Source organism: Pocillopora verrucosa, chromosome 4 (genome assembly GCF_036669915.1).
Source record: "Pocillopora verrucosa isolate sample1 chromosome 4, ASM3666991v2, whole genome shotgun sequence".
NCBI classification, from domain to species: domain Eukaryota; kingdom Metazoa; phylum Cnidaria; class Anthozoa; order Scleractinia; family Pocilloporidae; genus Pocillopora; species Pocillopora verrucosa.
Genome location: NC_089315.1, coordinates 24,493,628 through 24,514,876, shown reverse-complemented (window position 1 = coordinate 24,514,876; position 21,249 = coordinate 24,493,628). Strand labels below are relative to the sequence as shown.

At 39.1% G+C, this 21,249-nt stretch overlaps 1 protein-coding gene and 1 pseudogene across 12 annotated transcripts in view; both read right to left on the bottom strand.

Moving 5' to 3' along the window:
- The window catches only part of LOC131779379 (intermembrane lipid transfer protein VPS13C), a 68,566-nt gene that overhangs the window by 31,477 nt on the left and 15,840 nt on the right, over positions 1–21,249 (bottom strand). For 7 of the 12 annotated variants that reach the window (XM_066166042.1, XM_066166036.1, XM_066166037.1 and 4 more), the window contains 26 exons: positions 20,682–20,827; positions 19,885–20,096; positions 19,400–19,451; positions 18,908–18,998; positions 18,330–18,458; positions 17,922–18,002; positions 17,345–17,577; positions 16,188–16,335; positions 15,312–15,496; positions 14,931–15,018; positions 14,216–14,446; positions 13,180–13,325; positions 12,355–12,566; positions 11,876–11,927; positions 11,391–11,481; positions 10,825–10,953; positions 10,422–10,502; positions 7,843–8,075; positions 6,811–6,958; positions 6,108–6,189; positions 5,983–6,015; positions 3,383–3,522; positions 2,868–3,049; positions 2,299–2,387; positions 1,236–1,519; positions 80–202 (listed from right to left, as the gene is read on the bottom strand). In XM_066166042.1, the coding sequence (XP_066022139.1) occupies positions 80–202; positions 1,236–1,519; positions 2,299–2,387; positions 2,868–3,049; positions 3,383–3,522; positions 5,983–6,015; positions 6,108–6,189; positions 6,811–6,958; positions 7,843–8,075; positions 10,422–10,502; positions 10,825–10,953; positions 11,391–11,481; positions 11,876–11,927; positions 12,355–12,566; positions 13,180–13,325; positions 14,216–14,446; positions 14,931–15,018; positions 15,312–15,496; positions 16,188–16,335; positions 17,345–17,577; positions 17,922–18,002; positions 18,330–18,458; positions 18,908–18,998; positions 19,400–19,451; positions 19,885–20,096; positions 20,682–20,827 (3,621 nt within the window). Of the gene's footprint in view, positions 1–79; positions 203–1,235; positions 1,520–2,298; positions 2,388–2,867; positions 3,052–3,382; positions 3,523–5,982; positions 6,016–6,107; positions 6,190–6,810; positions 6,959–7,842; positions 8,076–10,421; positions 10,503–10,824; positions 10,954–11,390; positions 11,482–11,875; positions 11,928–12,354; positions 12,567–13,179; positions 13,326–14,215; positions 14,447–14,930; positions 15,019–15,311; positions 15,497–16,187; positions 16,336–17,344; positions 17,578–17,921; positions 18,003–18,329; positions 18,459–18,907; positions 18,999–19,399; positions 19,452–19,884; positions 20,097–20,681; positions 20,828–21,249 lie in introns of all 12 variants that reach the window. The other 5 variants (XM_066166038.1, XM_066166039.1, XM_066166043.1 and 2 more) reach the window with 5 other exon arrangements.
- On the bottom strand, positions 5,018–5,889 carry LOC136280119 (uncharacterized; annotated as a pseudogene).

Below are 21,249 nucleotides of genomic sequence, written 5' to 3'. Positions count from 1 at the left end.
AATTTGACTCCTCTAGTCACGTTGTCGCACCGCTAATCAATTACCCAAACCCTCAAGTAAAAAAGGAATAAAGTTTCACCCTGGATTTGGTTGAAGCTCTTCTCTCCTTGTCAAACGCTGCTAAGTTAATTACGACATCTGAAACAGAACCTGACATGTTTTGCTGTCCAAGACCCTGAACAAAGCGGAAATCGATTGTATTCTGCACGAAAAAAAAAAGAAAAAAACGTGGAATAAACTATTCCCTTATGTTTGAGAATATAAAACACTCATGAATATATAATTTACTGAGAACATATATAATTTACTGAGAACATATATAATTTACTGAGAACATATATAATTTACTGAGAACATATATAATTTACTGAGAACATATCCGTGATGTAAACCGTCACAGTTCCACTTTTCAGGGGAATCCAATCCTTAAGTAAAAGGGTCACAAGCCGTTTTTTTCAAAGTCGATTCACCCTTCGCGAATACCTTTAAAAAAAAAGTTTCTCCGTAACTTTTTACATCAACAGACACGATAAACTGTGGCTTCGAAAGCCATTTCGATAGCCATTTCTTCCTTTTCCGTAGTTTCTTTTCCGGTTATACGTGTATACGTTGACTGACTCTTTGCCTTGTGGTATGTTGGCTTCCATCCTTGACTGCTCGTTTGAACCTTCTTTTAAAGGGGGCGAGTTTCTAAAGAAACTGTGGTGCTGCGTCGGTGGGAGAGTATAGCAGGTAATTTAGTGTCAACAACTGAGTTGAAAACGAAAATTGGCCACCGTAAAGAGTAAGAAAGCTGACGTTTCGAGCGTTAGCCCTTCATCAATCGCTCTGACAAAGGGCTAACGCTCGAAACACCCCCTTTTTTTACTCTTTACGGTAGCCAATTTACGTTTTCAACTCAGTTGTTAACACTAAATTACCTGCTGAACCTTCTTTTGTTTGGTTGCAAAGTAGTGTTCAACCCCCTTGACCCCTACGAGTGATTAGAATCTAATTTCTCTTTGGAAAATCACCCCTAAATCAAACACTTAGGTCAAGAGAACAAAGAAAATGATCACCAACGAAAGAAACTCTTGATTGTTAAACATATTCTCCTTGTGAGCACCTAAGGAAATGTATAGAGAACAGTATGGAGAATACGCATACTGATGTTTACACTGATGGTGTAGAGGGTTAATTGGATGTGAACTTCCATCTCTGTCTGGTCAACTATGCACCGTTGGATTTGTACCAACCTTCAAGAAGAGAGCATTGGTATTTTTGTCTCTTCCATCTGCTAGCAAGATAATTTCTGGGTCTTTAATGGCGATCTGAACGACGATTTGTGGTGGTTCTTCATCGGTGTTCGCAACAGTGACAGATGGATGTGTAATAGCCACCTTCTGAGATACGTGTTTAGAGGCAAGTAATAACGTGCTGTCTGATTCATCCGTGGCTAACGCTGACGTAAACACTTTAGACAGAACCAGTAGAAACTCCAGGTTCACTACCGCGTTGAAGCTCTTTATTTCCATCTCAACTGAATATGTAAGCAGAAAAAGGCGAAGTTTGAGTTTTCGGCCTCAAAACAACGGTACCCCAATGTCTTAATGTATTCTACACACTCTGGTTTCAATCACATTTAACTACAAACTAATAAAGCAATTATCAATTGAGCGTCGAAAGTAATCTGATATTGCTTTGGTTTTGCTTTACTTCGGTCTGTGATTGATCTAGAAATCTTTTGCCATGCTTTAGGCCAATCAGACGTCAAAAGATAACCGATCGCGGTTTGGTTGCCCGCGTTTTTTATTTCCCTATTTTAAATGAGTCCTCATCGATCAATGATGTCACAAACCTTCGTTATGATTGGCTATTGGGATAACTTTGGTTTTGGTTTTACGTCAGTCAATGGAAAACTGATCTGTAGGCTAATATTCTAAAATTATTTACCTCATTATCACAGTCAATTTTGTACTGCAGCAGCAAGGATGAAAACAAAGAACAAAGTGTTCTTCCTACATGAAACTTAGTCTTTAAATTAGAATAAAACAACAATCTTAATTTCGGATTATATTTTAGGTTCACATTCAATTGATGGAGTGATGAAAAAATGGTGGAATTTTCGACTTTTACCTTTCTGCTTCTATAACAAAGATATCAAACACAAGAGCAAACATAGAGATTTTTACAATGTTATAGAGAGCTTTGTATCTCTCGTGAGCCACAAGTGCATTTGGAAGGAGAATTTCACCCCTAAGCTGAGTTGTCACCAAATGACAACGTAACCATAAGAATGAAAATCATAATCAAACTTACTGTTTTTGTCCTGAGCAGCAGTTTGCTGGAACTGAATATCGATCATGTTTTCAACTTCACTTGAACCACCACTAAACTTTTCAATCATCCTGAAAACCAACGTTGTAATTTTTCCATAAACAGCAAGTGCATAGATTAACACGCTACATGACTTGAAGCATTTATCAACTAAGTACCTAGAGTGATCCGCAGTTACATTCCCTTAGTTCGCGCTATGATACGACACAACCAAAAAAACGAAGGGAGTCGCTTTCTACATTGACTTCTCATTGGCTTCACTGGATTTTCCTTGTTTTGATGAGTTGTCATCATTGCTTTGGAACGACACCGGACGATGATGTGCGTTAAAAACCTCAATTAAATTTAGATCAAAAGTTGGGGGTAATGCAACCATATTTCGGAGCGGAGGAACTTCGCAAGGGGGCGACGGAACATGAGGCAACCATGTAAGGGGCGACGCCTTGGGGCGCCTCTAATGCTTATTGTATTGCAGAAGGCGACAAATTAGTAAAAAGTCAAAATGAGAAACGTAACACTGGTGAACTACACATTATTGCATCATTTCTTACCTTGTGACTCCTTCCTCACTCTGCGGCCTTTTATCATCGAGAATACAACTCTCTAACGTCACACTGGCCTTTATTGCCGAGTTGGATTTGATACTTCCTGAGGCTTTCACCCGGACCAGCGAGAACTGCCCCAGACAGCATTCTGCATCTCTGGATGACGTGGTGCTGGCAGGCTGAAGCAACTGATGGAGCATCGTGTAAAAAATGGAAAAAACATTTTATGATTTTACATTACCCACCTTAGCTATCCCTGGCACGATCATTCAGCAGTTATAAAGGGGGTACGTTTCTGAAGAAACTGTTTTGCCGCGTCGGTAGGAGAGTATAACAGGGTAATTCGGTATTATCGAGTGAATTGATTATGTAAATTGGCCACCGAAAAGAGTCCCAAAGCTGATATTTCGAGCGTTAGCCCTTCGATAGAGCGAAACATCAGCTTTGAAATTCTTCGCGGTGTCCAATTTACGTTATCAACTCAGTTGATAATAACAAATTACATTTATCACGTAACAAACCTTTTCCTTTTCCTTTTCCTTCCAGAACACTCCAGCTGAAACTTCTTCAATCTCAAATGAAAACTTCACAAAGTCCCACACACCATCACTCGAAGCTGATTCTGCAACACTCAGGCTTCGACTGGCAACGCCTGCGGAATCTGAAAGGTAAGGCATGACTATTCAAGCCATATTAAGTAAATTAGAATTTCATAATTCAGGTCCTAGACTAAAACATTAACTCAGTGATTTAGTGTTATATTTGCTTGAATGTTAGTTTGTCCTCATTTTAGTGTCATATTGCCACATAAAAAGAGCCAACAGAATTCAGAACTTGGTTCGTCCTTACTTCTCCTAATTTTCAGCCCAAACGTCAAAGGACCTTAATGGAAACTAGCACAACTGGTAATAACAGTGGGAGAGGCATAAGAAGGTAATAGGAGTTGTAATAAAATATGTGCATATTGTTCATCGTGGTGTAAGATAGGAGATGAACTTTTTTCGTTTGTCTCACGATAGAGTCACTTATGATGTAGATCACAACGTTTCGACTGCAATACTGCCAGTCTTCATCAGGCGATGAGGTCGATTGTTTGCTATTTGTAGCACGTTGGTACGCTGCTATTGGCGCATTTCGATCCTCATTATTATTCCGGTCGTTAGATAGTGTTCCCTCATAGGTCCTCATAAATCGGCTGTTGTGTTGTTTGATCGTGGGTATCCAAGCTTCGAGGATGCCGATTCCGCTATCCCTATTGATGTTGTTGGGATGAAGTCTGATATGGATAGCCTCTTTGACCCTACGTGTGTACCAGTGGGGGTCACGATCAATAAACTTTACCTTGCTCCAAATAGGAATATGCCCCGTTTCGTTAGCATGCTCCGAAACCGTAGAGGTCTGAGTAGGAGCAAACCGTATGTCCCCGTCATGTTCTTTTATCCTTTCTCGCATTGATCTCCCAGTTTCACCGATGTACACTTTGCCGCATTCGCATGTGATCTTGTAAACGAAACCGTCTTGTTTTGATGGTTCCAGGGCGTCTTTAGGTCGTACTAAGTGAGAACCTCTGATACACCCTTTATGTAAGGAAGAACGGCAGTAGATTTAAATTTCTGCGCGGGTTCTTTGTCAATTGTTACCCTTGTTCTCTTTGCGAGTTTTCGTACAAATGAAGAAGGATAACCATTAGAAACAAGAACTGGTGACAGGTGTTTCTTTTCCCCAGAGATAACTGACGGTTTCGTTGTGAGGTGTTTGGCTCGGTCGTAAAGCCACTTAACAATACCACGCTTCACTGACTGAGGGTGGTGTGAATCATAAGCTAGGTACTGGTCAGTGTGAGTGGACTTTCTGTAGACAGAGGTGGTAAGAGGACCGTCTGAGTCCCTTGTAACTGTTGTGTAGAGAAAAGGAATAGTGTTATCTTTCTCGATTTCCATGGTAAAACGAATAAGAGGCTCTTGACTGTTTAGATGTTGTAAAAAGCCGTCGACATGGTCCCGGTTTAAGACTATGAAAGTGTCATCTACATATCGTTTCCAGATCTTAGGTTTGCAAGTCGCATTTGTTATCGCTTGTCCCTCAAATTCTTCCATGTAGATTTTGGCTTTAACCGCAGAAACAGGGATTCCCATAGCTGCTCCGTCTTGCTGTTCCTAAATCGACCCGTTATATTGGAAATTCAAGAGGTCGGCAATTTGTGTAGGTGTTAAGTTCGTGCGGCTAGCAAGATCGCTGTCGTTCTCTAGTTTTCGTAATGAGGCTTGAACTGCATCTCCGATCGGTACGTTTGTAAACAAAGATTCTACGTAAAAAGATACCATGACTTCGTTATCATGTACTTCCTCGTGACTGATGGTTGACATGAAGTGCGCAGAGTTAATAACTGAGCAGCCTGAGTTGCCTGTCAAGGGGGACAGGATATTGGCTAGGTATGCCGACAGATCGTAAGCAAAGGTGTTAATACATGATACAATTGGTCTTAACGGTGTGTTGGGCTTGTGTATCTTAGGTAAACCGTAGATCCTAGGTGGCTGTTTGTGCCTTGTTTGATCTTGTTATAGTTGGTTTCCGATAGATGTCCAATTTGTTTCAAGCTGAGAAGCTTGTCAGTGAGTTTACGGCTGAGCCGTTCTGTTCGGTCTTTGTTAAGGAGTCGGTACGGACCCGTTTCGATTAAGGTTTTCATTTTGTTATGGTAGATGTTTGTGTCTAGGACCACACTAGCGCGGCCTTTGTCCGCTGGCAGAATAGTGATAGTGTCATCTTGTTTTAGATTCTTAAGGGCTACTTGCATATCCTTCGTAGTGTTAGGCTTAGGTGGTTTGGCCTGTCGAAGGATACCGTTTACAGTTCGTCTCACGGTGTCTGCTTGCTCTGAGTCAAGCGTTCTTATTGCCGACTAGACTTTGGCGACTATTTCGGTGGCTGGGATGTTGGATGGAGCTACTGCGAAATTCAACCCTTTTTTTTTAGTAACGATACCTCAGTGTCGCTGAGGGGGCGTGAAGATAAGTTTATTACCCATTTGTTTTTGTCGACTTGAGGTGTATGGTGAACATAATACGGATTGTCATAATAACACCCTCAAGAATTCTATGTAAAAAAGGGAGAATCTTACCAACTGTACCTTGTGTTATAATGCTGATCTCTTCTGCAATTGTGAAAACATCGGTGATCAGTGTCAAAATAACTATAGAATCAAAGCTATAAATTTTCAGTGGCTACTCATTGCGACACCTTTACCTGTGCGAGATGTGACTCCTTCACTGAGATTCTTGAACAAGATCCCTTGTATAGTTCTTATTTCATCTTCACCAGCACACAACTGTACAAAGACATAACTCACTCAGTCTGTAATACCATATAAAATCTCTAATTTTTGACGGGGCTAAATGTAATTTAGACGAAGTTAGAACGAGGTAGGTTCACACCAATCTGCTTCATGGAGGACTGAGGGAAGATTGCCAAGGCAGTGCTTTGTGTATGTGCTCAGTTTACTTTAACCCCTCCCCTCCCCTCCCTCGCATCTTTTGGGTAACTTTTCACCCCACACAGCAGTTAGTTGATGTTATGTTTAAAGCTGCATTAACTTACGCTAACCAACGGCACGTACCCTCAAAAAAAAAATTGAATTGAATTTCATAAGAAATATGGGAAGCCACACTGTACTTTGATTTCTTCCCACAATAAGTCTCACTTAAAATCTCAATCTAAGTACCTTAATGGCAAAATACTTTCTTTTGAAACACGGCGAGTTATCTAGACGTCCAAGTTGATGTATTCAAAAGGCCACCATGTGACTGAAGGGATGTCTACTGAGTTTGAGAAATATACCGAGATTGAAATTATTCAATGGTGGGAATAAATTACGAAATGCAAACCATTCTGCTTTGAATGCGTTCAATTGTTTATTCCCCTTTCAAGTGCTTTTTTTCAATAAACTAACCTTAACTGCATGAAGCTTTCCCTTTACATCGATATAAGGCACATCGCGATACCAAGGAGACAAGTTTCGAGCCACATGAACTGTCACATTCGCTGGTTCAAGGACCAGTTGGGTGGGTCCTATGGTTTCCCCATCAGTCATCACAGCTCTTATTATAAAAAGGAAAAGGATTATTTCATCAGACACGAGTGTGGCACAAATTTTTAACCTCTTCGCCTTCACCTAGCATCAAACTATGCATTTCTTTGTGGAGTTCTTTTTTCTGAGTATGCCTGTGTCATTCACTGCATAACATCATCTTTCACCAGGCTTAAAAATTTACCTTCCTCAGTTATATCATCGCATAGAAGTATCTCATATCGATTGCAGATAATTTGTTACCATGGATTTTGTTCCACGAGTCTCTTACAGCGAAGCCTGAGTGGCAGAGTATCCCAAGTACTAACCGGAAGGTCTTTGGTTCAACTCATTTTGGGAGCACTCGGAATTCTTTTTCGAGATATGCCTGTGTCATTCACTGGCATACTTCACAATCTATTTCTTGATTTCATGGATTTACCAAGGTCAACACAGAATCCCGGTAACTTGAATTTGAGTTTTACAGTTCTAAGCTCATGAATTTAATAGGAAAACTAACACCACGTTCTCAACCAGTCACGTGATTCTTTAGCTAGACAACCAATTAGTGCAAACAAAAATCTAGACACTTAAGTAAATAATTTGTTCATGCGCTTATTTTAGGCAATTCGCACCACGAAACAATAGCGAGTTTAAATAGGAACCGAAGACTTATCGTGGACACCTAATTTATGGGATGCTTATACGCTTCTCGTGAGAACATGAACTCTATTGAATTTAAGCCTGTCTCCTAACGTTTGGAATGCCTTAAACGATATCTGAAAAAAAGCAGTTCAACGCCTGCCCAAATGGCTACGAGGACTGAGTGGCTTCAGGCTGAAGGTATACACAGCCGCACGAGCCATTAAATCAACCGTGTTTCAAAAGCGCTGGAATAAATGATGAAATCAATACCTCGACAGTTTCACAGAGCTAAGTTCCACCACCATGTTGTCAATAACAACAGTATCACTTCCTTCAGGATCCTTTCCATCATGTGCAAGGTTGAAGGTGTTTGACACACTAAGGTGACCAAGATTTGCAACAAGTGCATCGCGAGACGTCGAACTCACAGGGATGATAACCTCCGGTGCTTGAATAGAAACTTTCAAGCTTATTCTTGAGCTTTGAGTTTGCAAACTCTGAATCTAAAAGTCAGAAAAACACATATTTACACCTGCTAAAGTGCGTCAACCACACGGCTTGTTATAACGGCGTCACCCTTTTGTTCCTAACAGTGAACAGCGTCTAATTTCATTTTACAGTATTTCCCTTTTATCAAACATCAAGACCAAATTAGGAATCTCTTGATTTTGAACAAATTCTCCTTGTCAAAACAATAAAAATAGTATGTAGAGCAGTGTGAACAATATAAATACCGCTGCTAACCCTTTAATTGCAAGTAACCAAGACAGAGTTTCTCCTCACAAATCAGTACAATATCAAGCAAACAAGGGATGAGAATACAGAAATATATCAATTACGGGAATTATTACTTGATCTAACACCAAACTCTCTCAAACAACGTCATAAGAACTAAATAGGAAACACTGAGTAAGGACAATTACTAATGAGATCTGGGAGTGGAATGGGTCAAGATGTAAAGGTTTTTAAGAACAAGTCTCTGTAAGAATCAAACATCTTGGGAAATGAAAATTTTCAACCCCCCTTTCAAATTTTGCATACATTTTGCATTTTGTTAGGCACTCAGGGGGATGCACAAAAATGCCCTTTTTAAAGGTTGCAGTACTCTTGTTGCCATGGTAACAACAGCTCCTTGTTCGAGGCCCGGGGCCTCATTTTCATACAAAAACGTCGAAAGAAAGAACAGCGATTTCATCACCATTATTTTCCATACTTTTCTCCCGGATATCTTTTACAAGCTTAAAGAAAGATGAATATAACGTAATCTCCCAGTGATTTACACGAGAGGAAGTCAAAGGTCTCTTTAATTTTCCCCTGAGGTGGCTGGCTCACCACGAAGAAAAAGGAGGTCGTCGGTCCCATAACGTTAGTCTGTGGAGATTATCAATGTAATAACTGAGAATATTGTGCCCTTTAGTTCATCAGTGACAGCATTAATTATTTCAAATCTGTATTTCCCGGTCCAAGCGACACCAAAAATAGTTCCTTTGTAATTTTGTAAGCACTTTCTATACCATTTTATTGTCAAGGGAAATAAATCTCAAGGCTCAAAGCCAATCTAACCTTCGAGCACGTGAAAGACTCCCTGAAAAAAACTAAATTTTTGGAAATTGATCGCTGTACTGCAGAGATACTGAGTAGTTCAAAATCTCCACTTCGTGATGATTTTCGCGCGAGTCGTACAAATTGCTATTGTGGCGACTGGGTTTTACATGTATAACTGCCGCTGACAAGTTGCGATTTCTGCCCTCAGATTCTCAGCATTTACTAGCGTTCAATTAAGGTTTTCTCCTTTTTTTGGGGTTGGTTTTTACTTAGAATGCGCGGAAATCTGCTGATATATCGAAAAATGTCCATTTCTCGTCTTCTTTGGGGCGACCGATGGAAACTTCATGGAAAAATACAGCATCACGCCATCGTGACAACGTACATTTTTATGACAAATGACCGGTGTGAGGATAGTTTCGTGTAGATCAGCCGACTTCAACATATTTTAAATGACATAAAAGTATAACAGTGTATCTTCAGAGGACTTCGGATTGCTCAAATTCCCATGGGGGAGGTGCAACACTCGGAATCTGGATGATATGCACACGATTTGAGATATATGTTTGTAGTTACGTCGAGTTGTCCTCCATGAAGGTTGATCAATGTTTTTCAAAATATGACAACCAGAGGCGAGATTTCTCTTCGGGATATTGCTTATAAGATGACATTCTTTCAAATCCTTGCATGTTTCATTTTTCTGAAACATTTGTTGCTGAGAATATTACATATTAACATGGCCAAATTATGATTGATCTGATTTTGAATCAATAAAAAGTAGAGGCAGGCCCGCAGAGATTTTTACATATTTAAAAACTAGAATGTTATAAACAGCTAGGTGGGTAGTTTCAGTTCCAGAATCGCTGTACTTTTGGAGAAATTCAGATAAACGTTTTCCCTGTTTTACCCGACAACAAAAATGACCGAAACTGTAGCGAGATGAAAAATCTATTGGTGTATTCACATACACTCCCAGGGAAAATTGAATGAATCAGTATGAAGACGAATGATGTCACTATGTATGGTAGAAGTGCCAATTTGTAATGTTGTATTTAGCTTGAGATAGAGAAATAAACATTTCACTCTTTTTTGCGACGTTTTTGTATGAAAATGAGGCCCCAGGCCTCGAACAATGAGCCGTTGTTACCATGGCAACAAGGGTGCTGCGACCTTTAAAAAGAGCATTTTTGTGCATCCCCCTGAGTGCCTAACTGCATGTAAAATTTGAGGGGGGGTTGAAAATTTTCATTTCCCAAGATGTTTGATTCTTACAGACTTGTTCTTAATAACGGCTGGTGACTCACTATTGCACTGGCTGACTCTGCTGCAGCTTTTCTGGCATACTCCATAGCATCCTTTGCCCGCTGATACTTGTTCAAAAAGTCCTGACATAACACAGAGATTCATATCTGAGCTTACAATGATTTCATCCTTCGAAAGATAAAGTGATCATATCTACTCAAGTAAAATTAACCGTACTAGTTACATGTAACTCGCAGTCTGTAAAAAAAGTAAAAGCCATTTCATTGCTCTTGGCCGAGGCGCATTAAATATCAGTACAATGAATGGAATTTTAATAAAATTTAAGGCCGAAAAATTTCCATGAAAATATAAAACACAAAATCCTAGAGCTTTACTAACTTCAATTTCTGCAACTGTAAGGAATCACAAATGCTAATAATATTGACGCTAATAAAGTTAACTGACCAGCAGCTTCATCACAAATTTGTTTAGGAAGATGACACGGATACAACCGATTGCCACCTCGAATTTCAGATCTACAGCTTCCATGTCTCTAAACTTGATGCCGCCAGTTGCATTATTGTGTGCAATAACCTAGGAACATGAGGTATGGACTAAAATTAGAGAGTTTTACTCTTACCTTAAGTTGATAATGATGATCATGAAAGAACCCTTATACATTGATTGTCATACATCCAAAATCAAAGTTACCACAATTAATGGCCAATCAGAACAGAGCAAAATATTACTATGAGCCAGTGAGAACTCAGAGCAAAACAAGCAAACTGCCACAGGTGCCAAAAAACTAAACGCGAGGATTCAGGTTGCGAGTGGCTAATCACTTTCCACGAGATTGGTTAAAGAATTGGCGTGAGATTTCGTTATCAGTCTTAGAGGACACTTAGAGGAAATTTTCACTGGTGGCAGTACACAAGGTGCAGAACAGAACTCAAACTAAATTGGTATATGACCTTGTGACATTGTTGTCACTCAGTTCCAAGTCTGAAATAAACATTCCTCGTTTTACACACCTGAAGGCTAAATACCTCCTCGTTCACGATGGAGACTATCTTCGGATATAGCACCTCAGTAGTAGAATCCAAAATTGACAAAGTTTTCATACTGAAATGAAACAAAGACACTTAGAGGCTTTTCGATTGAGTGTCGTAAAACCAAAACCAAAGCAACCACAACAGCCAATCATAGCCAGGAAAATATCACAAGGAGCCGATGAGAACTCAAAGTGAAAACAAGCAAACCGCCTGAGGCGCGGACGACACGCGAGTGACCATGTCGCAACTAGTTTTAGTTTTGAATCTGACTGGTTGAGGGAGTGGCGCGAGTTTCTGGACCAATCACATAACAAAATAAAGCGAAACCAAAGCAATCCTAGATTACTTTCGACACTCAATTGGGAATTTCTCTATCAAACGATAATTTACCTAGAAAGTATAAGTGATTTTGATCACGATCATAGGAAAGGGGATATTGACTAGGAAAATTAAGTCATACATACCTGGCCGTGACGTCTGTTCTGTTGTCTCTAACAACACAGCCAGCAGACAAATCTTTGTGTGAAGAAAAATATTGAACTCATCAAACATAAAGGACATTAGTAAACTCAAGAGTGGCTGAAAAGATTACCTTCGATACCAATTCTTTGACGGATTAAAACTACCATAATTGCTCTTTGGCTTCCTTCAAAATATTATTGAACAAAAGCCTAGCAAAATCGTATCATAGCTTGAAGTGAACCTTCCTATTTGTAGACTGGCCATTTATTTTGAGTGAGAGTGGACGGTGGGGTGAGGGAGCGGGAAAGGTGTAATTTCTATTGCCCCACCCTCTCCGCTCTAGAAATTGTGATATGATGATAGGGAATTTGTAACATCTCATTTATGCATCAGTAAATTATGGTTGTTGGGCCGAATCAAACGCAAACAACCCTTAGCTTTCTGCAACACTGTGTTAAAAGAGAAGTAAACAATCCCTCACCTCCGACGATTACATGTGTCAAATCACCCTCAACAGATGTCACTGTAACATTGATTCCTCCCAGCTTTGTAGTCACCTCAATCTGTATTTCATCTTTACTGTCTTTCTTCTTTTTGCCTTTGGGCGTAACTAGCTCAGCCGTTTTATTTACATATCGGCCTTTCGTTTTTATACTGTCAGCAGACACAAGTAGCAGAGCTGGAGTCTCTTCACTGGCAAAAGAGAAAAATAAAACGTTTCTTCAAATAACGATCGGTAGAAAGAGAGTTGTCACGTAAAGATGTAAAAAAGGTTTATTAGAATAATGCTTTGCAGCTGAAAAGCTAAATTGCGTGTATACAAAAGGGTATGATGAATAGATAGATAAACATTAAACGTCATTTACAGAAAACCTTATAAAATCTGTGTACATCTTATCTATATAATCAATATAATGTATATATATAATCTATATAATATATACATATATATATATACACACACACACACACACACACACATACTTATTCAATGAAAAATACATTGTATCTATAAGTCTGTTGCAAAATGCACATTAAAATTGACGTGTCAGGATTGGATATAAACCCCAACCGATCACGGTATAAAGGCGATCAAGAAAAATCGACTGACAATTTTACTTATATGCTGAATAAAATATCTTCGGCTTAATGGGTTATAGTAACTTCCACTTTTTGATAGGTATGGGGCTTCGCTACGCGCACTGCGAGCTCCGCTATCTGTTACCAAATTACAGGTTATTGGAATTGCCCGTTTCCAAAAGCCAAACGTCTTAACCGCTCTTAAGCTACATCATAATTACAGCACCTTGGTGGCAGCAGTTTGGTTGAAACATCGATGATGTTGAGCAGAGCTTCTTGATGCAGATTTACTTGCAGTGAAGAAAATTCCAAAGCAACAGACTGCTTGGTGGACTTAAATGTTGAGCTGTACTCTGGATGGTCTGATTCCACCTAAAATTGACATCAAAGAAGTAAGTAAACCTTTACACAACAGCATAAATATTTTCCACACTGTTCTCTATACATTTCCTGAGACGCTGACGAGGAGAATTTGTTCAGTAATAAAAAGCCTAGGCTTGTGACCTTACAATGCGATTCTGGAGTGGTACTGAAGGGAGAAATTTGACGCAAGTCTTTCTTTAGGGTCCAAGGTTTAATAATTCAGTTGTAAACAGATAAAGTGCTGCAGATATAGACCTCTGCACCGCGTAAGCTCGGAAGTGACAACCACAAACAATAAATCTCCTGTCAACTATTTAACTATTCTCAAAATACAAAAAGAACTAATTTCTACCATCTGCATACTGATAATGAAAATACAGAGTATCCTTTCTATAAATTTGAAAACAAAAACATCCTCAAATGACCAAAACACTGATTGCCTCTGGCTCGGGATAACATTTTCTTTTCTCACTTTATTCTTAAGTATGTAGAACAATATTTCCTAAGTTTAAAGATCACTTATTTAACTAATACTAAGATTAGCCGTACTCCCTTCTACGACTTGAAATGAATTTGTAAAATGCCATGAATTTCCAGGCTTACTATGGATTGTCAAAGCCCACATCATTAGAGGCCCAGTATGCTTTGCGCGCCTCTGCTTTTCTTGTAATGTTTTTCACAAGAGCATTACATTGCTATACATAATTCTTTTACAGCATTAAATTATTGTTTACAGCATAACCTTATTGTTTACAGCATTACATTATTGTTTTCCCGAAGCTTGTGGCATAATCAACATTGCGTTAATGACCGCCATGGCCAACGCCGCGCGCAATGCATACCGCTCAAAACTGGGTCTTTAATATACGCATTACACCTCACAAGATAACATCTTTTACCATAACAAATTTAACTGAGAGCAGCTCTGCCCCAACAGGCGTCTGCACAAGATAAAGAGGACCTCCGCCAGTTCCATGGATCTTCTCCACTATGGCCAGAGAAGACAAGGAAGCACTTGCTGAGAGATCCCAAGGATGCATGACAACATCGGTACCCAGGCCTTTGACATGCAGCGCAAGACAAGGCGTCAATTTCCCTCCACTATCCACAGTGCTAAAATCAACGACTACCTGTAACATAACATAAAACGTTCAAGATCAGTTGGTTTAATCGGGGGCTGTAATATTAATCCTAAAGGAGGACAAAATCCAACAGTCCTCATTCAAATTCGACTTTGAATCGGCAGACGAATAACTTCTCCATGGCTCTGTTATTAGTGGATATATCAATATCCATCAAAAGCGCTTTTCCCTTGCGCGAGGGAAGACACATCTCAAAAGGAAAATAAGAATTTCAGTTGAAAATAAGCAAACTGTCTGAAGCGCGAGAAAACATGCCTAACAAGTCGTGGTTGATTTTAGTTTTGCAACTGATTGGTTGAGTTTTCTGGACCAATCAAAGAACGAAGTGAAACAAGCCCTTAGAATCCTATATTACTCTCGACACATCCGAAAATTGTTCTCATAATTTTCCTTTTGCCGTAAACTTTAAAAAAAATTCAGAGCCATAGGAAGAATAAGAAGATCACCCTGATAAAAAAATACTCAAACACACCTCTTCTATCTCAAATTTAAATGAAACTTTAACTTGTTTCGCCATAGCCTCTTTTTCTTCACTTTTACCTCCTTTAAGGTTGGATTCTCTACAGGAAAAAAAGGAATATATTGTACCTGAAAAATACTGCTGTAACAATTCCTGATCGGCCAAATTTCGAAATTATAAATTAAGGGGTAGCCGGACTTCGGCAAAACACATTGGGAAATGAAGTATTAGAGAGTTTGTAGGGTTTACACCCAAAGTCGTGTGGTGTTATTTGTTGATCTATGCCTTATTTTTAACCATTAAATTTGGGCTCTTGAGGAAAAATCTTTCAGAAACTCTCCCCTTTTTCTTCCTTAGCCAACCAAAAAAATAGTATAGAAAACTAAACAATACCCGGTTAGAGTTTCAGGTGGTATCTGGCACATTTCATCCATTTCCTCAGCTTCATCATCTCGTTCGCCTGTACCACCTCCCAAAACACCCAATTGTGTTACGTCTGTGCGAGATGTGATTCCTTCACTGAGATTCTTCAACAAGATCCCAAGCACAGTTCTTATTTCATCTTCCCCAACACGTAACTGTACAAAGACAGAACTCACTCAGCTGTTATTATACGTGACATGTAAACATCTGGTAAGCTGCTGTAATACTATCTAAACTCTCTAACTTTTGACGAGACTAAATGTAATTTAGACAAAGTTAGAACGAGGAAGATTCACACCAATCTGCCTCTTGGAGAGCTCAGGGAGGTTTGCCAGGGCACTGCCATGTGCTTCTGCTCAGTTTACTTTGCTTCATTTCTGGCTCTATTTCCTTTCCCCTAGCACCCTTCCCTCCCTCGCATTTTTTGGGTGTTTTCATCCCTCATGGCAGTTAGTCGATGTTATGTTTAAAGTTACGTTGACTTACGCAAACCAACCGCACGTACCCTCCAAAAAAAACATTTTAACTTGAATTTTTAGTCATTAAAAATATGGGCAGCCACAGTGTACTTTGATTTTTCTTCCCAGAATAAGCCTCACCTAAAATCGCAAAGTACCTTAATCGAAAAATATTTCCTTTTGCAACATGGCGAGTTATCTAGAGCTCCAAGCTGATTTATTAAAAAGGCCACCATGTGACTGAAGGGATGTCTACCGAGTTAAAGAATGTATACCGAGATTGAAATTATTCAATGGTGGGAATAAATTACGAAATGCAAACCATTCTGCTTTGAATGCGTTCAATTGTTTATTCCCCTTTCAAGTGCTTTTTTTTCAATAAACTAACCTTAACTGCATGAAGCTTTCCCTTCACATCGATATAAGGCACATCGCGATACCAAGGAGACAAGTTTCGAGCCACATGAACTGTCACATTCGCTGGTTCAAGGACCAGTTGGGTGGGTCCTATGGTTTCCCCATCAGCCATCACAGCTCTTATTATAAAAAGGAAAAGGATTATTTCATCAGACACGAGTGTGGCACAAATTTTTAACCTCTTCGCCTTCACCTAGCATCAAACTATGCATTTCTTTGTGGAGTTCTTTTTTCCGAGTATGCCTGTGTCATTTACTTCATAACATCATTTTTCACTCGGCTTAAAATTTACCACCCTCAGTTATATCATTGCGCAAAAATATCTCATATCGATTGCAGGAAATTTGTTACCATTAATTTAGTTCCACGAGTCTCCTAAAGCTCAACCTGAGTGGCAGTATCCCAATAAATAATCGGAAGGTCGTAGGTTCGACTCCCTTTGGGAACACTCGGAATTCATTTTCGAACTATGTCTCTGTCATTCACTGAATAACATCATCTTTCATAATCTATATCTTGATTGCATGGATTTACCAAGGTTAACACGGAGTCCTGATAACGTTTGGTTGAGTTTTACAGTTCTAAGCTCATGAATTCAATAGAAAAACTAACACCTCTGTCTCAACCAGTCAGATTATTCTTTAACTAGGCAGCTAATTAGTTCAAACAACAAAAGTCTAAAGACACTTGAGTAAATGATTTGTTCATGCGCTTATTTGAGGCAATTCGCTCCACAAAACAATAGCGAGTAAGCGAAACCCTATCGAGTGTGCAGTGTGTGGTTGAAAACGCCAGTTTTGTGTATTTTTTCCTTATTTTTGTGAACTTGTTAAGACACTTAAATTCGGTTTTGTAGGAGTTTCCTATGAGGTTTAAATAGGAGAAGACTTATCGTGGACACCCCATACATGGGGTGCTTAAACGCATTTCGTGAAAACATGAACTTTATTGAATTTAAGCCTGTCTCCTAATGTTTGGAATGCCTTAAACTATATCTAAACAACGCCTGCGCAAATGCGAACACTGTAGTGGCTGTGAGGAGTGGCTTCAGACTGAAGGTACTCAGCCACACAGGCCACTAAGTCAACCGTGTTTCAAAAGCGCTGGAATAAATGATGAATTCTATACCTCAACAGTTTTATAGAACTAAGTTCCACCACCATGCTGTCAATAACAACAGCATCACTTCCTTCAGGATCCTTCCCATTATGTGCAAGGTTGAAGGTGTTTGACACACTAAGGTGACCAAGATTTGCAACAATTGCATCGCGAGACGTCGAACTCACAGGGATGATAACCAGAGGTGCTTGGATAGAAACTTTCAAGCTTATTCTTGAGCTTTGGATTTGCAAACTCTGAATCTAAAAGTCAGAAAAACACATATTTGTCTCTAATAAAGTGCGTCAACCACACGGCTTGCCTAACGGTGTCACCCTTCAGTTACCAACAGTGAATACTGCTGTTAACCCTTTACTCCCGTGAGTGACCAAAATAGAGTTTCTGCTTACAAATCAGTTCAATATCAAGCAGACAAGTGATGAGAATAAAGAAACATCAATTCCGGGAATTATTACTTGATCTAACACCAAACTCTCTCACACAACATCGTAAGAATTCCATAGCACACAGTAAGGACAATTACCAATGAGATCTGGAAGTGGAATGGGTTAAGATGTAAAGGTTTAAATAACGGCTAATGACTCACTGTTGCACTGGCTGACTCAGCTACAGTTTTTCTGGCATTCTCCATAGCATCCTTTGCCCGCTGAAACTTGTTCAAAAAGTCCTGAAATAACACGGAGATTCATATCTGAGCTTGCAATGATTTCATCCTCCGAAAAATGAAGTAATCATAATTGCTCGGGAAAAATTAACCGTACTAGTTACATGTAACTCGCATTCAGTAACAAAAAAAAAATGTCATTTCATTGCTCTTTGCCGTGTCGCACTAACTATCACTACAATGAATAGCATTTCATTCAAATGGAAGGCAGAAATTTCCAAAAAAATATACCACAAAAAATACTAAAGCTTTACTACCTTCAATTTCTGCAACTGTAAAGAATCACAAATGCTAAATATAAATATATTGACGCTAATAAAGTTAACTGACCAGCAGCTTCATCACAAATTTGTTTAGGAAGATGACACGGATACAACCGATTGCCATCTCGAATTTCAGATCTACAGCTTCCATGTCTCTTAACTTGATGCCGGCAGTTGCACCATTGTGTGCAATAACCTAAGAACATGAGGTATGGATTAAAATTAGAGAGTTTTACTCTTAACTCAAGTTAATAACAGCACTGGTTAAAACAGCAATGTCGATCATGAAAGAACCCTTATACATTGATTGTCGTACAACCAAAATCAAAGTTATCTTAATTAATGGCCAATTAGAACAGAACAAAATATTACTACGAGCCAATGAGAACTCAGAGCAAAAACAAGCAAACCGCTTAAGGCGCAAAAAAACGTGAGTAATCAGGTTGAGAGTGGTTAATCACTTTACATGAGATTGGTTAAAGAATTGGCGTGACGTTTCTTTACCAGTCTTGGAGGACGCTTGGAAAAATTTTTTTTGTGGCAGTAGACAAGGTGCAGAACAGAACAGAACTTAAACTAAATTGGTATATGACCTTGTTTTCACTCAGTTCCAAGTCTAAAATAAACATTCCTCATTTTACACACCTGAAGGCTAAACACCTCCTCGTTCACGATGGATACTATCTTCGGATATACCGCCCCAGGAGTAGAATCCGTCACTGACAAAGTTTTCATACTGAAATGAAAAAAGGACACTTAGAGGGCTTTTCGATCGAGTGTCATAAAAACCAAAGCCAAAGCCAAAGCCAAAGCAAGCACAACAGCCAATCATAGCCAGAAATATCACAAGAAGCCAATGAGAACTCGAAGTGAAAACATGCAAACCGCCCAAAGCGCGGGAAAAACGCGAGTAACCAGGTTTTAGTTTTGAATCTAATTGGTTGAGGGAGTGGCACGAGTTTCTGGACCAATCACATAACGAAATAAAGTGAACTAAAAGCAATCCTGGATTACTTTCGACACTCAACTGGAAATTTCTCTATCAAACGATAAATTTTTAGACCTGGAAAGTTTGAGTGATTTTGATCACGATCATAGGAAAAAAGATATTGACTAGGACAATTAAGTCATACATACCTGGCCGTAACGTCTGTTCTGCTTTCTCTAACAACACTACCAGCGGACAAATCTTTGTGCGAAGAAAAATATTGAACTCGTCAAACATAAAGTACAAAAACTAAACTGAACAGTGGCTGAAAAGATTCTTCTTAGTACCAATTCTTTGACGCATTAGAACTACATCAATTGCTCTTTGGCTTCCTTCAAAATAGTTTTGATCAAAAGCCCATCAAAATCGTATCATAGCCTGAGGTGGAGCCTCTTATTAGCCCACTGGCCTTGTTTGATTTACAGTGAGAGTGGAAAGTGGGGGGGAGGGGGCGAGAAAGGGGTAATTTTTATTGCCCCACCCCCTCCCCTCTAAAAACTGTGACATGGTGATAAGGAATTCGCAACATTTCATTTATGCATCACTAAATTATAGTTTTTGAGCGGACTCAAATGCAAACAACCCCTTAGCTTTCTGCAACACTGCGTTAAAAGACAACTAAATAATCCCTCACCTCCAATAAATACATGCGTCAAATCACCCTCAACAGATGTCACTGTAACATCGATTCCTCCCAGCTTTGCAGTCACCTCAATCTGTATTTCATCTTTACCATCTCTCTTCTTTTTGCCTTTGGGCGTAACCAGCTCAGACGTTTTATTTATATATTGGCCTTTCGTTTTTATACTGTCAGCAGACACAGGTAGCGGAGCTGGAGTCTCTTCACTGACAAAAGAGAAAAAAGACACGTTTCTTCCACAGAAGATTGGTGGAAAGAGAGTTGTCACATAAAGTTATCGATATGTTTATTAGAATAATGCTTTGCAGTTGAAAAGCTGAATTCGTGTATACAAAAGGGGTGTGAGAAATAGATAGATAAACATTAAACACGTCATTTCCAGAAAATCATATAAAATCTGTGTACATCTAATCTATATAATCTATAAATATATGTATGTATATATATATATATATATATATATATATATATATATATATATATATACATATTAAATAAAAAATACATTATATCTTTAAGTCTGTTGCAAAATGCACATTACAATTTACGTGTGTCAGGATTGGATATAAACTCCAAAAAAGAGAAAAAACGACTGAAAATTTTCCTTAAACGATAAATATAATTTTTTCAGCTTGATGGTTACGGTAACTTCCACGTTTTGATAGGTATGGGGCTTCGCTACGCGCACTGCGATCTCCGCTCTCAGTTACCAAACAACGGATTATTGGAATTGCCTGTTTCCAAAAGCCACACGTCTTAACCACTCTTAAGCTACATCAAAAGTTCAGCACCTTGGTTGCAGCATTTTGGTTGAAACATCGATGATGTTGAGCAGAGCTTCTTGATGCAGTTTTACTTGCAGTGAAGAAAACTCCAAAGCAATAGACTGCTTAGTGGACTTAAATGTTGAGTTGTAATCTGGGTGGTCTGATTCCACCTAAAATTGACATCAAAAGCAGTAAGTAAACCTTTAAACACTAACAACAGCATACAAATTCTCCAAACTGTTCTCTATACATTTCCTAGGACGCTAACAAGGAGACTTTGTTCAACAATCAAGAGCCTGTGTCCTTAAAATGCGATTCTGGAGAGGTACTGAAGGGAGAAATTTGACGCAAGTCTTTCTTTAGGGTCCAAGGTTTAATACTCCAATTATAAACAGATATAGTGCTGCAGATATAAACCTCTACACCGTGAAAGCACGGAAGTGATAACCGCAAACAATAACTCTCCTGTCAACTATTTCTCTTCTTCTACTATCTGCATACTGACGATGAAAATACAAAGTATCGTTTCTATAAATTTGAAAACAAAAAAAAATCTTCAAATTACCAAAACACTGAATGCCTCTGGCTCAGG